The sequence below is a fragment of the Acomys minous genome (genome assembly GCF_964271855.1).
Source record: "Acomys minous genome assembly, chromosome: 13".
Taxonomy (NCBI): Eukaryota; Metazoa; Chordata; class Mammalia; order Rodentia; family Muridae; genus Acomys; species Acomys minous.
In genome coordinates this window covers 47,578,563-47,594,413 of record NC_140495.1, presented here as the reverse complement: position 1 = coordinate 47,594,413, position 15,851 = coordinate 47,578,563, and the positions used below count along the sequence as shown (strand labels likewise).

The window sequence follows — 15,851 nt, the reverse complement described above, 5'->3', positions numbered from 1 at the left end:
ATAAACTCTTCCTCCCGACGTCTCTGTTTACCTCATAGGTTTATCAGGACAGACAGTGAGTGCGTAGGAAAACTTTGGAATAGACCACGCATCTTCCAACACGGCACAATGTATATGGTCAGAGTAATTCACCTCCTGTCCAGTGCGGTGCAGTAAACACATATTAGACGTGGTTTGCAGGCTGCTTAATGTATTACATTATCTTCCTTCATTTTTGTTTCAGTGCAAATACCCTTTCTCAAGGCAACACCAGGTCCTGGCTGTAACTGAAGGAACATGTCTTATTAGCATTTCTTATTCCAGGAAACAGGAACCCTCAGGGTCAGTCGACACTAAGAAAGTGAAGTCAAGAGAAAGGAGAAAATAATCGTAGAATAAAGAAAAGCCTAGCCAGTCTGGGAATCCTGGCTCAAGCCTGTTCCACCCCAGCCTGGACCACACACAAGAGAGGTCCAGGTTAGTCTGGGCTGCAGAGTGGAGACCCTATCTCAAAACAATCCAAGCAAAAATGTTGTTTAAAAGCCAACAGTTAAGTACCTCATTTTCTGTAAATCTCAATGATTAGATATTTAGAAGCTTCCTACAATATTGCATTTTATTACCCCAAACAAAATGTTTTATTTCTCCACGAATTTTTATTCTGAGGTTAGGAAATTGTTCAAACACATTTAAATTATAAGATGGGGTTGGAAGCAACAGAACCAAAGGTACTGCTGTTTTTCGTGGGTTTAAAATGAAATCGCAAAGTGGATTGACTTTTCTTAAGTAAGTTTTAGGGTAAGTGGGGCGGGGGTCCTAATGGATTTCAAAAAACCACACTCCCCCTCCCATTCCCACCCTCCCCAGCGCAATCAGGAGGATTCCGGAAACTTGCTGAAGGCAGTTGGTGACAAAAGCTAGATTTCCTTCAGCGGCTTTAATTAAAGTTAGCTTTTAGCCTGTGCCCTCGTCATGTGCCGAAGATTTAGATCAGGATTAGCAAACGCTAATCCACGTGTAAAGGCTCTGTACGGGTAGCGCCCCCCTCCCCCGCCCTCTTTAAATGTAAGTTTCGACTCCTCTGGGTTATCCTTAATTAATTTCAAGAGCTGCGAACAAATTCCCATCGTTGGTATCTTCTTTCATCAGCCTAACTTCTAAGTAGGCAACCCACCAAAGACCGCCTTCGCACCGCAAGCTCTAGATAGCCCCCGATCTCGCCTCTACTCTCAGGACAGGACCCTTATTGCGCTTAGTTCTCACACATTTAAAAACTTAATTAACTTAAGGCAGAGTTAAAACGTCTTCCCCAAAAGTAATTGCTAATTTTAGGGCTCTCTTAGATGATTTTGAAGCCACGGCAGTATCTGTTGGGGCCAGGGATGATAAGACCAGTCTCCAAATGTGGGTGGTAGCTGGGGGGTGGGGGCTGTCGCCATAGGATGCCTCCAGGGGCGCTGACAAGCCTTAGAAGTGGGAACTGGACTTCCCTGAACAGGGCCTGGGCGGGTGAGCAAGGCAGGGGGATGGGCAGGGGGCCATCAGGGAAGTCTCCGGCCTTTCCACATCTCTCAACACCATCCCTCCACCCCACCCCCTCCTCCGTGCAGAATCCTTAACTGGCCCGCAGGAGGGAGAAGGGCCCCGGGGGGACTGGCCGCGGTCAGGAGGATTGGCCTTTGTGGCCCGGTGGCCAGCCGTGGCGCGCAGGCCGAGGGGCGGGGGCCTGACCCCCAGGTGCATTGTCCGGCGGGGCCCTCCCCCTGTCCCCGGGGTCGCCCAGGCGATCGCAGCGTGTCCCTCCGCCAGTAGCGCCGACCTCGCCGTGCGGGGCCCAGGGGCCAGATGTAGAAAGTAGTCCCCGGCCGGCCAGACTGTCCACTGCGCCGCCCTCTGCAGCCTCCCTCCGCCCCGGGCTGGACGCGACGCGCGTGGTCCCCGCGGCCTGGCGCGCGCGCGCGGCGGTCCGTGCGCCTACAAGCGGCGCGTCGCCTCACCACGCCGGAGCAGCGGGTTGCAGCAGGAGCTGCGGGTCCAGGAAAGCAACGGGAGCAGCGGGCGGACGGCCCGGGAGCATGCCCGCGCAGCCCCGCTGAATGGCGCCTCCCGTGCGCCCGGGGATGCCGCCCCTGCTGCTGTGGCTGCTGCTGCCGTCGCTCGGCTCGGTTCCAGGTGGGCGCGCTCCCCGTGCGAGTGTGCGCGGCCGTGCGCGGGGAGGGGTTGGGGAGACAGGGCAGGGATGCCTCGGGTGGTGGCGGCAGGCCAAGGGGTCCCTCGGGAGGCGCGCTCGGAGCGCTCCAAGGCCGAGGCCGTGTCTCTCCGGAGCTGCTGTCCACTCGCCCTACTCACGCCATTGTCCGCGCTGCGGCCAGCCGAGGGCTCCGCGCTGCCTCCCCGGCCGCAGCCGCACGTGGTTTTATTTATATTGTTTCCTGAGTGGCAGCCTCGCCGCGCAGGAGGGCGTCGCGGCTGCGCGCTGTTTCCAGGGTTTGCAGTGGGGTTCCCACAGGTCTTGAGGTGGGCGAGCTGGGGGCCCCCACCTTCCGCAGCTCGAAACGGAGCAAGGAGATAGGAGGGTAAAATTTCTAAGAGAAGGAGCTTGAAAGTTGTGTGGCCCATTTGTGCCTTAAGAGAGGCGGGGAGGAAGGTATCTGAATAAAACTTACTTCCTGCTTATAGGTCTTTGGGGTCCCGGCTTGAGGTCTCCAGATTAACCTTGCACAAATTTGCACAAATTTATTTGTCTCCCTTTCTTCAATCTTGGTTTCTTCAAAGACAGAAAAGTGTAAAGTAAATGTTAGGGAAAGGAGGGGATTTGAAGAGAGTGACTTGAGTTATTTATAAATTACAAGCACTGGTTTCTCTCCCCCTCCCCCTTCCCCCCCCCCCCCTTTTTCTTTTTTTCTGGAGGAGTTAGTTTCAGTTAGCAAGAGAAAGGATCAAAGTGGGATGCGGCTCAGAAACACAATGAGCGTCTTCCGGAGTGGTGCATGCTGCTTGGGGCTGTCGGGGTAGCTGCACAGGGCAGACCTTAGGGGAACTCTGGAACCCCAGACTCTGAGGTTTTCAGGATCTGTCCTGATCAGAAACAGAGATGAATCATTACTGAGTATTTGTAATCAGGGCTTCTAACTGATCAGGAGAAGTGGTTTTTTATTTTTTATTTTTTTAAATCTCCCACCAAGACCCCTAACTTTCTGTTAGCTCAGATAAACATGCTTTTGCTCTAGTGGGAGGCAGCAACGAATGCATTATTCTGGAGGAACCAGAGGCTTGTGTGTGCTCGGATAAAGCATTTCCTCTGCTCTGATAAAAATGTGTATTGGTTGATTAAGCAATCTCCTATCCCATTAGACAGTAAGGACCAATTAGTCACGCATTTTTTTCCAACAGTTGGTAGCACTAAAAAAAGTGAAATAAAGGTTTCCTAATCCGATCACCCACTGAGTACAAGCAGCAAGAGTTACCAACTTTTCAAAGTCTATTGTGTGTCCTTTAAATACCTAGCTGGCTTGGCAGAAATGAAGTAAATGGATTTCTTTTAAGGAGAGGAGACAGCATCCCTGCTGTAAAAGGGCAGATAGGAAAAAAAAAATGCAAACTTGTAATTTGTCACAAAAGATAAACGCACTTCCCAAAGGAGTAGGTGCCCGGTTTCCCAAAAACACTTCAAGAGACAAGGAAATCAGCTCGCTTGTTCACAGAGTTGGAGTTTTGCTAATGATTTCTTGTAAAATTAGACTTTTATGACTTAACCCTGTTCAAGATCTTTTTGACAAGCTTGTAAAAGTAGCAAACGGCTTGTGCTAGTGAGTTCTGATGATTTTTGGGTCTCTGGCGAGAAACCGGAGAAGCAGATTCTTTGCCTGCATGGAAGGCAGTAGAATCTTGGCATGTTTTGGGGTTGTTGAGTTTGTGTTTATTAAAGTCCTTGGGAGGTGACCACCATGGCTGGAGGAACTGCCTTATACAGTTGCGTGCAGATGATTTCATATCTGTAATTCGGGATTATGCCTCTTTCCCCCTTTTCTTTGCAGGAGTGTGGAGCTTTAGCGAACTGTTCTTCCTGAAAGAGCCACAGGACGTAACTGTCACGAGGAAAGACTCAGTCTTTTTAGATTGTCAGGCTCATGGAGAAGGTCCCATTAAGGTCACGTGGTTGAAAAATGGAGCAAAACTGTCTGAAAACAAGCGGATCCAGGTTCTGTCTAACGGCTCCTTGTACATCAGCGAGGTGGAAGGCAGGCGAGGAGAGCAGTCGGACGAAGGGTTTTATCAGTGCTTGGCGGTGAACAAGTATGGGGCCGTCCTTAGTCAGAAAGCTCACCTGACGTTGTCAAGTAAGTGTCTCAAGTTCTTCTTCTTGGTGGTTAACGGTTTTTGTTTCACTGACTTACGAGTAGCACTAAAATCATACATACATTAAGAATTTTTACCAGAGATGACACCAGCTGGCACTAATGGCAATGAAACCTGCAAAAAAAAAAAAAACCAAAAACATACATGTAAACTTGTGTCGTTGGGAGCCAAACTCAAAGTAGACTTTTAAGCACAGTGTTAAAGAAAACCTGGTCAGGTTGGCCCTGTCTACATTTCAAACACCGCTCCCTGGAAGAATTACATGAAGAAGTTTGGCCAGTACAAGCAAAGCTGTTGTAAAATTTCAATCTTTTGGAAAACACCGAGTGGAAGTGGTCACAAATAAATCTTCCTGCCGTGTGGCTGCCTCCTGAGCGCTAAATGTTCCTTACAGCCCAACCTTCCATCTCAGGCTGCTCTTAGATCACCCATGTTGCCTTTTGATTGCAAGAGAGGGCATTGGTCAGTAACTCTCAAGCCTTTGAAGTATTTCTAGTCTTTTCCAGCTGGGAGGGAAACAGATTAAGGTCGTTTCTGTGTTAGGCCTAATGGAAGTAATCCAGATCTGCTCTTTTTTTTTTTTTAACTTTTTAGAAATTCTATTTTTGTTTTTGTTTCACGTGATTTGTTGTTTTACATGCATGTATGTCGGAATAAGAGTGTCAGATCCCCCTGGAACTGAAGCTGAGGGCAGTTGTGAGCTGCTGTGCAGGGCTGGGAATTGAACCCGGGTCCTCTGGAAGAGAAGCCAGTGCTCCTAACCACTGAGCCATCTCTCCAGCCCCCAGATCTACTCATTTTTTTTTGTTCCAGTTGTCATACAGTTTGTTGTCTGAGGATTTTCTTTATATTAACATCATCGGAGCCACTGTCCAAGAGATCCACTGGGTGGTGGTTGTCCTGGTAACTGTCAGGATGGACCTAGGACAAGTAAAGGAACTCCTTAACGTCCTCACCTCTTCAGATGACCAAGTGGCAGTCTAGAAAATGGGATGTTGGAAAGGCTTGGCTACGCTGTTAACCTACAGAGGGCAGATTCTGCATTGTATACACACTGACCCATTCCTAAAGCCTACAACAGGAAGAGCACGTTCTGGAGACAACCGAGTAACCTTTAGGGAGTGGTCTGTCCAGGGTCTACACAACAGAAGCTTAGAAAGTAGCTTCAGAGTTGCCCAAGGTCACTATAACTGCAGCTCATGGGCATGTTATTTCTGCACTTTGCGAAGGACTTGATGTAATTTATGCAGATGAGTTGTGGGAAATGACCGCAAGCAGAGATGTTTGTGTTGAACTATGTTGACAAATTAGAGGTGCTTCCAAACCCAGCCCCACCCCCACTCCTGCCAAAGAACATAACCTTGAAAAGCTAGGTTGCTTGCTTGCTTGCTTGCTTGCTTGCTTGCTTGCTTTCTTTCCCAAAACAGGGCTTCTCTGTGTAGCCTCGACTGTCCTAGATTCTCTTTTGTAGACCAGGCTGGCCTTTGCCTCCCCAAGTGCTAGGATTAAGGGACCACCACATCCCGCTGAAAAGATTTCTGATAAACTCCAACCCCAATACCCACCCACCTCCTGCTGTTTTCCTTTGGCTATGATCATTGGCCAGTAATCTATCTTTTCTTTTTCTTTTTTGTTTTTTGAGACAAGGTTTCTCTATGTAGCCTTGGCTATCCTGGAACTCACTCTGTAGACCAGGCTGGCCTCGAATTCAGAGATTTGCCTGCCTCTGCCTCCCGAGTGCTGGGATTACAGGTGTGTGCCATCACTGCCGGCAGTGATCTTTCTTTTAGTGAGTACTGGTTTCCCTGTAGAGTACCACTTTGAGGATTATGTGCAGTTTAGCCTTATGCTCTGCTCATTTGAGTCTTGTCTCATGTACAATCAGTCATTCTGACATTCTTGCATTTCCATCTTTTCAGATTTGTGGAGTAATTTTTCTTTTTAGTTTTGTCATGCCAAGGAGCTGCTGCTTGTGGTGCCTTTGTGGCGAAGGGGGTGGTGGAGGGGAGTGGTCAGGGCTTAAAAGACAAACATTTTTCCAGACCACACTTGTTTCCAGGACCTCCGGAGAAGCCTGACAGAATGCCACAGCTCACCCAGCTTTCTCAGCTTTCTGACTCCAGAAATGATGAAGCAAATATGAGGACGAGGGCCTGGGTGTGTGACGTAGCAATGGAGCCCGTGTTTGGCATGTATGAGTGTCGGGGTTCAGTTCCAACCCCCAAGACCAAACCCAAAGTAAAGAATCCTAACCAATCATACAAAAAGCTTTTTAACATTTGGAGTATCTTCACATTTTTTTTTATCTTTAAATTTTTTTATTAATAATACTTAAGTAGCTATTAATCACTTTGCAAAGTATTATGGGGAAGTAGATAACTTAATCTTCATATTATAAACGTAAGAACTTCGCATTGGAAAATCAGGTGTGGCACATACCTACGATCCTATCCTGCGGAAAGCTGACGCAGGGAGTTAGTTCTAGGCCAGTTTGGACTACTTATCTGGACCCTGTGTTAGAAATGTTTATTTATTCACCGGGCCATTTTACAGGGCCTCACAAAGGAACAAAACTTCCCAGATTAACTGCTTAGGCCATCTCTTTGCCTTGGTTGGGGACTATTATGGGAAGTGTTTCCTCTAGTCACTGTTATGGATTTCAAGCAAGAAGTACACAGTGGATTTAAATTTAGATTTCTCTTTAAAAATAAAGCTCCCAGTGATCCTGAAGTCACACAGTTTTGTTGTTTAATAAGCAGTATCTTGTGACAGGGGCTCTAATTGCTCTTCCTGTGCAGATGTTATCCAAAGTGAGCAGGAAGAGAGGAGCAGTAAGTGGGCATTCTGGGGTGTGTGTGTGTGTGTGTGTGTGTGTGTGTGTGTGCACACATGTGGTATGTGAGTATGTGTGTTGTGTGTGTGTGTGTTGTGTGTGTGTTGAGCGTGTGTGATGTGTGTGGTGTGAGTGTGTGTGCACGTGTGGTATGTATGTGTAGTGTGTTTGTGTGGTGTGTGTGAGTGTGTGTGTATGTGAGTGTGTGGTGTGTGTGGTATGTGAGTGTGTGTAAAGCTAGTTCTTCCACTTATTGGCAACAGCAAGGCATAAGTGTTTTCTTTTTGTTTTCTTAGGGATTTTATGAGTGAATGCATCTTTTGGTTCAGCGGTGGTAGCTACCTGTAATCTAAAACTTTAATCTGTGCTATTCTTAACTTTTTTTTTTTTTTTAACACACAGGCTGAGTCTTAGTTTCTGAATTTAGCGACTAGAAGCGGAAAGTTGCACCCTGGGCCAGAATTCCATTATTCATGTGTAAATTAGGAATCGGCAGGGTTAAAAGGTTAGACACTGGCCAGGGTGAGGTTTACCCTGTGATAAAGAGCAGATGACCCTCATTCATTGGCCCCGGCTTTCATGTGGCTCTTCTGCAAAGTTGCTTATTGCCATGAATTGTTCTTGAGGAATGCAGAAATTGGAAAGCGGGCTGGCCCTTCCTTAAGTGTCACTGTGGGACCTTATCTCCCAGCACATCAGCGCTGGCTTCTTCCCCAAGGCCTGGAGGGCTGGCTTTCCGGTTGTTCACCCAAGCACAAAAGAATGCGTCTAGTTTAGTTTTGCTAAGGCATCCCATTTTAAAAGGAAAACACAGGGTTAATGTAATAAATATATAGCTATTTTTTAAAAAGTAATCCTTTGTATCGATAGCCATTTCATAATTCCCTTTTTACATTTTCATGTAGTTAGGGATGAGGAGGGAGGGATGAGGGAAACCCTTTTCCTATTTGCATGTAACAGTAATCAGAAAGTTAAAGTAGAGCCTTTAAGATGTAAATATGTTAAATTTTAGTACATCAGAATTTTAACCTACTTGAGTGCTAAGTCTTCCTTATATAAACACTGTGATTAAAATATTTTAGGAATACAAGTAACCGGAGAGCCGTATTGATGTTCTGTGTGTCAGTGCTGGCATAAGATAAATCTCAGAGGAAAGCGTTAGTGCGCTAAAACAGTCTCATATTTCAACAAGTTTAAATTAAGATAAGGGAAGTAGAGGAGGAGGCGGGCGTGTTCTGTGATGTGTAAAAGTCTGGCCAGCAGCGAGGACTGAGCAGGAAGCTGTCTGTTTCCTTTTCATAAAAGGTGGGAATGGGAGCCTCCAAATAGGCAGAGAGAACAAAGCTGGCCTGTGTGGTTTTAGAGTTGTCATGACTTTTTTTTTTTAACTTGGGCAAAGACAATGTATATATATATATATATATGGAAGAACATAGGAATTCTCTTACCATTATAATGCCTTTTTTGAAAAATTGAGATTAATTTTAGCCTTGGTGAAGTTGTTCAGGCGACCATTTCTAGTAACTTCTCAGTGACAGGAATCATTACCTTCAGTAAGATACGGTGCCGCTTTACTGTTAAGATGAAGTTTTTAGTATTTTATTTTGTGGGTGTAGTTTTCTGCCTTAAAGAGTCCTTTATCAGTTATCACCCACAGCTTATTTTGAAACGTAAAGGACATTAAAAACATTTAAAAAATAATGTTTGAGAAAAGGGGACGGTGTGGCATATGGAAAAGGAATAGGAACATGAAAACACAGCTCAGATATTTGGATTTCATTAGAGATCCTGGACCCAAAACTGGCAATTTTTTACTGCAGTGTCCCTGTTGCAGTGAGGTTGTAGACTGAGGGCAGACCTGTGAGACACACAGGTCCTACAGTCTCCTGCCCCACTGAGCAGCACTTAACATGGCACTCCAAGTCCATCCCTGGATTTTGGAAAAATGAGGAAAGCAAGACAGGTATTTAGAGAGACTGATCTGCCACTGCTGTAAAATAAAGCTTAGCTGCTCCTTCCTGATACCCTGGGAAGAGAAAGCGTGTTCTGCAGAAATCTAAGTTCTTCTGTCGGCTGCGTGTGGCCTCCTCCTGGGCCTCTCCAGGCAGGCAGGCTCGGAGGCGCCCTCTGCTTCAGTCTGGGCGTCAGGCCCGGTAATCTCCGCATCAGAGAACCAGCTTTCCCGCTATGCATGTGACTCACTTCTCTTTCTATGTCACTTGTAACGTTATCTCCCTCTTCTCAGAGTTGGTGGAATTTTTTTTTTAAGCGAAGCAGGCTCCAGCAAGGGAATACGGTTCTTTTCTTCAACACACATACACACACCACACACCATACAAATACACACATCACGTCACACACCACACACACACACCCGCAAGTGTGTTTATTTATGCCCATCTTAAAATGAAATCTTTAAAAGAGTCCTGCATCTGTACGCTTTTGATCAGCTGTCTGCTGATGATTCTAAAGAAAGGTCTTCACAGCCAGGGGTCGTTTGTACAACCCCTAGGGATCTGTGCTCCCATATTTAACAGCTAGGCCTGTTAAGGAAGCTCACGGCAATTTAAAGATACTAGCAGAAAACTAATCTTTTAAGCAAGGCTTTAGGTTTAATGCATGTTTCAACTAATAAATCAAACTCACTCGGAGGTTACTTGTGAAAGCCATTAATTTTAACTACAGTTTGGAGACATGAAATTTATCTTATAGCCAGGGTTGCTCTTGGCTGGTAAACTGATAAAGACCTACTGCAAAACAGTCAGCCATGTTGAGTCGTGCTTGATCTCTTAAAAAAAAAGTATTATTTTTATATTATGTCTATGTGTGAGTGCCTGCATATGATATATATATATGCAGGCACTATATATATACATACACATACATACATACACATTGCATGCCTGGTACCCGTGGCTGCTGCTGGGTGTTCTACAATGGGAGTGTATTCCAGACATGTGTGAACATCTTGATGTGGGTGTTGGAAACTGAACTCTGGTCCTCTATAAGAGCAGCAAGTGATCTTAACTGCTAAACAATCTCTTCAGCCCCTTCCCCCCTGCCCCCACTTGAGTTCCTAAAAACAACTTTGATGATTGAGTTGGTTTTTTTTTTTTTAATTCTAAAAATATCTCAAGTAAGTCTATTTTAATACTTCAGGCTTATATTGTCTGGTCCCTTCAGTATAGAGGATCGTCACGTTCACTACTTACACCTCGGTAGGTGAGCGAGGCAGCAGATAATGGTGCAGTCATCGGCATGAGGTTTGCAGTCCCCTGGCCTGGCAGCGTCCCCAAGCTCAGCTTGAAGAGGGGCCTGTTTGATGGAGGTGATGTGTAAAATGGGCACTGGGGTCCCACAGCCTCTCCAGTGCCGTGATGATGCAGCGGAACGAGGTGCTGGCGGGCTGTGCTGGAGGCGCACACTGGCAGACATCTCTGACGCTAATCTTACAAAGTTTTTTTCCTGAGTTTTACATTCCTTTTTTCCGTTTTTTTTTTCTTTGTTTTTTAAACCTCTGAGTCTTAGAAACTGCTTTTGATGAGCCTTTAAAAAGCCGAATTCTTACAGGTTAAGCAGAAGGCAGGAGTTTAAAATGGCTGGAGTTTGTTTGCTTGTTTGTTTCTGGAGGCTTGCCCTCCCAGTGTTTATAGATAGACATTGACAGCATCAACATTGGCAGCAGTTAGATTAATCAAGAGACTGTGGGGGAATGCGGGCGCTGTTCAGGACTCTGGTTTCGCACTGGTGTCCTCTGGTCAGTGCTTGGCACTACAGAAAAGAGCGTTGTCTTTTTTAAAGCTTCCTTTAGGAAACTACAGTGATGCCTTATTGGCTTATTTCATGTGTATGAGTGTTTTGTCTTCATGCATTCCTGTGTCCGTGGAGGCCAGAAGAAGGCATTGAATCTTCTGGAATTGGAGTTACAAGTGGTTGTGAGCCACCATGCGGTGCTGGGAATTGAACCCAGGTCCTCTGCAAAAGCAGCCAGTTCTCTTAAGCACTTAGTCATCTCTCTAACCGCTATCAAAGTAATTTAATTTGTGTGTGTGTGTGTTACTGCTTTATACTGTGTGTGTGTGTGTGTATATATATATATATATATATATATAAAAGCATGCACGTATAAGCCAGAAGTGTCATTTCTCAGGTGCTGTTTGTCACTCATTGTCCAGGAGCTTGCTGGGACAAGGCTGGACTGGCTGGTCAGTGAGACCCAGGGATCTGCCTCTCTGGGACTGGAGTTATAAGTGTGTGTTTCTATGTCCAGCTTATTTTGTAGGCTTGGAGATCAAACTCATGGCTTCATACTTGAACAGTGCGCGCTTTACTGGTTGAGCTCTTCCCAGCCCTGTAAGGATTGCTTGAGATTAGTCATGTTGTTTTGCAATATTCTTCCTAAGCATAAGTATATATATGTAACTGTAAGGAGGCTTATTGTTAGGAGGATTATTGATACATACACACACACACACACACACACACACACACAAATATATATATATATATATATTTTTTTTCGAGACAGGATTTCTCTGTGTAGCCTTGGCTGTCCTGGACTTGTTTTGTAGACTAGACTGGCTTTGAACTCACAGCAATCCACCTGCCTCTGCTTCTCTGAGTACTAGAATTACAGACATCCACCACTCTGCCCAGCTCTGTTTTATAATTTTTTTAAAAAAATATCTTTTAAAAAATTTATTATGTATACAGTGCTCTGCCTGCATGTACACCTGCACACCAGAAGAGGGCACCAGATCTCATCATAGATGGTTGTGAGCCACCATGTGGTTGCTGGGAATTGAACTCAGGACCTCTGGAAGAGCAGCCAGTGCTCTTGACCTCTGAGCTATCTCTGTAGCCCTGTTTTATAATTTTTAATTAAAAATCATTACAGTCTTATTTACTCTGTGTGCAAGTGTGCGTGCATGTGCGTGCGCATATGATACCTCATGATGTAGAGGTGAGAGTCAGAGGAGAACTTGCCCTAGTTGTTGTCAACTACCGTTCTGGGTCCGGGGATTGAACTCAGGCCCTCAGGCTTGCTGGCAGGCCCTTTCACCTGCTGAGCCATCCCACTGGCATTTGTTTTGGAGTTTTAAAGTAGTATTCAGACCATAGTAAAACTCATGGACGTTTCATCTATGGTACCAACACCTCCCAGGGCTCAGGAAAATGTTTAAAAATGTATTTCTGGTTGTGGGTACCATTTCTCAGAGTTCCTAAGTGTTGACACGAGGGTCTCCTGGGGTGTTCTGCACACTGTGTGACACTGACAGGCCACAGAACATTGGCTGTGTGGTAGCTGGTGTTGAGTGAACAGAAAGCAGAGGTCTCTTCACGTAGGTCAGCAATACCCTCTGCTGTCACTCTGAGGAGAAGCCAACTTCTAATAATGGAGGGCACCAGGGTCAAGTAAAGGGGAAGGCATGGGGTTTGACTGGCATTTACAAGCATACAAGGAAGTTTGCAGACAAAATTTCAGGTGATTGGTTTTTTCATTTTTTAAAGATTTATTTATTATTATATACACAGTCTTCTGACTGCATGTACATCTGCAGGCCAGAAGAGGGCACCAGATCTCATTATAGATGGTTTTGATTGACTATGTGGTTCCTGGGAATTGAACTCAGGACCTCTGTAAGAGCAGTCAGTGCCGATAAGCTCTGAGCCACACCTCTCCAGCCCCTCAAGTGCTTGTTTTTTTGTTTGTTTTTTGTTTTATATTCGCTTTAGATCACTTTATTAGTGATAGGAAGGGAATCTGGTAGGTTTTAGACTTTGTCTTTCACAAGATGTCCTCATTCAGAAGGCAGAGGCAGGAGGATCGCTGTGAGTTCGAGGCCAACCTGGTCTACAAAGTGAGTCCAGGACAGCCAAGGCTACACAGAGAAACCCTGTCTCGAAAAACAAAAACAAAAACAAAAACAAAAACAAGATGTCCTCTGTGTGTGTGTGTGTGTCTGTGTGTCTGTGTGTATGCACGCTCGTGTGCTGGCTGTTCATGGGTGTGTATGCCTGTGCGTGCATGTGCTTGTGGAGGCCAGAGATCAGCAGGTAGTGTGTACTTCAGCCCTTCCCACCTGTTTTTCTGGGCTATGGAGACTCATTGAACCTGAAGTTCATTAACTTAGTAATCTGGCTGCTATGAGCTGGAGCTCCTCCTGTCTCTGTCTCCCTGGCTGCAGCTTAGCGTGCACGCTGTCCTGCCTGGTCGTTATGCGAGTGTGGGAGGTCTGAACTTGGGTCCTTATACTTCGGCGGCGGACAATTCACCCACTGAGCTGCCATCTCCCCAGCCCTAAATACCTACTTGATGAGTTATTGTTGAGCCTCATTGTAACGGGACCATTTTGGTCCCTGAGAAGAAAAAAAAAGTAACTTGACTAGTATTTCAGGTTTTTTGTTTTGTATTTTTTGTTGTTGGTCTTTTGTTTTGTTTTTGTTTTTGTTTTGTTTTTCAAGACAGGGTTTTTCTGTGTAGCATTGGCTGTCCTGGACTCTCTTTGTAGACCAGGCTGGCCTTAAACTCACAGAGATCCACCTGCCTCAGCCTCCCGAGTGCTGGGACAAAGGTGTGCGCCACCGCTGCCCAGCTTTGATTAGTATTTAATGTACTTTGTTTATGGGAGGGTTAGAGCCAAATAAAGACAGTTTAGATACTTGTATTTTACTTGTTTCTATTTATTTTTGTGGCGCCAAGGATTAAACCAGGTTCTTCCCCATGACAAGGATTATTTTATCTTTATTTTATGTGTATGAGTGTTTGCCTGGGTGTGTGCACTGTGTGCATGCAGTACCCTTTGAAGCCAGATGAGGGCGTCAGAGCCTCTGGAACTGCGCTTGGTTGTTGGTAGTTGTGAACTGCCCAGTCCTCAACAGAAGCAGCAAGTCAGCGCTCCAGCCCCTATTTTTAAGACTCTGGGAAAGTATTATTATCTGTCTGGGACTGTTCAATTCTCTGTGGCTATGCTGCTTTGTTTGCACGTGTGAGATAAAATTTTATAGATATTTTGGTGAATTTTGATGTGTATTGATTTAGCATTTACCTTATTTTTGATTCAGCATGTTTAAAAAAAAGGTTTCTCTTGAGAATTTTGCCAAAATGTTTGTATAGAAGCAGATTATACTACTGCCCTTGGCTTCTATTAATAATGATGAGGTTTCATTTTTCCCAGCTTTCAATCTGAATTAGTGTGAGCCTCTTTGATTGGGCTTAAAGTAATTCAGATTAAAATATTGACCTAAAAGTGGATTTAGAATAGAAAAAAAATGCTTTGATGTTAGTAGTATCATTTAAAAAAAAGAAAACTAAAAACAAAAAAACTGAAGGCCATAGCTTTTCTTAAGAGATTTTACCAGTTACTCTGTTTAATAAGTAGAAAGAACTTTTTAGAAAGTTTTGTGTGGGGCTGGAGAGATGGCTCAGAGGTTAAGAGCACTGGCTGCTCTTCCAGAGGTCTTGAGTTCAATTCCCAGCAACCATATGGTGGCTCACAACCATCTATAATGAGATCTGGTGCCCTCTTCTGGTGTGCAGGTGTACATGCAGGCAGAGCACTGTATACATAATAATAAATCTTTAAAAAAAAACTCACTTTTGTGTGGCAAGGTATGGTGACACACACCTTTAATCCTAGCACTTAGGAGGCAGAGGCAGGTGGATCGTTTGAGTTTGAGGCCAGCCTGGTCTACAAAGCAGGTCTAGGACAGTCAACCCTGTCTCAAAAAAAAAAAATGTATATGTGTGTGTGTATGTTCGTGTGCTTATGTTGTGCGTGTGCCACAGTGCACCTGTGGAGGTCAGGAGACCGCTTGCGAGAGTCAACTCTCTCCTCACACCATGTGGGTCTCAGCTAGAACTCGGGTCACCAGACTCAGCAGCCAGTGCAGTTTTACCCACTGAATTTTCCTGGGAATTGCTACATCCATGCTCCAACGTAGCAATTAAAAAGGAAAACTTTTGATTAGATTTATTCGTCATGGCTTGTGTGGGTGAAGGCATGCATATGCCATGGTGGAGGCCATAAGACAGCCTGCAGGAGTCAATGCTCCTGGTCCATCACGTGTGGTCTGGGGACTGAGCTCAGGTCTTCGGGTTTGGCAGCAAGTGTCTTTACCTACTGCGCCACCTCACCAGCCCAGTTAGTAGTAATGTCTTTAACTCTATCTTAGTGGAGGGACTACTTTGACTAAAGCTGTGTGGTTGCCAAAAGCATTTTTGTAGTTATCTGAGTGACAGGATATGATTAAATTTTTTAAAAATATTTTTAGTTTGTATTTTATGTATAAAAATGTTTTGCCTGCATGTGTGCCTCCTTGAGTGGAAATGGTTGTTTTTTCATATTCAAATGGCTATTATCAAATCCGCACGGTAGAGAAGGGAATGTAGAATTGACAGAGAAATTAAAGATATTCCTCTTTTATTTTGTGTTTGTGGTGTATGTGCATATATGTAGAGGCCAGCAGTTGGTATCGGTCTTTTTATATTACTCTTCAACTTATAAATTGAGACAGGGTCTCCCATTTGAGTGTGTGTACATATATACTAAATAAAGTAATAAAATAATTATTTACAATAAGTAGAATAAAACAGGGAGGCTTAGATGAAAACTGTCCAGGGCTGGAGAGATGGCTCAGTGGTTAACCACTTACTGCTTTAGAGGACCCCAGTTTTATT

General features: G+C 44.9%; 1 protein-coding gene across 1 annotated transcript in view; it reads left to right on the top strand.

Annotated features, from left to right (window-relative positions):
- The first annotated feature begins 607 nt into the window (after positions 1-607).
- PRTG (protogenin) overlaps positions 608-15,851 on the top strand; it is a 119,071-nt gene continuing 103,827 nt past the window's right edge. The window contains exons 1-2 of the mRNA XM_084752883.1: positions 608-2,151; positions 4,017-4,319. Coding sequence (XP_084609009.1) covers positions 2,076-2,151; positions 4,017-4,319 — 379 coding nt within the window. The 5' untranslated portion in view covers positions 608-2,075. The remainder of the gene's footprint in view (positions 2,152-4,016; positions 4,320-15,851) is intronic.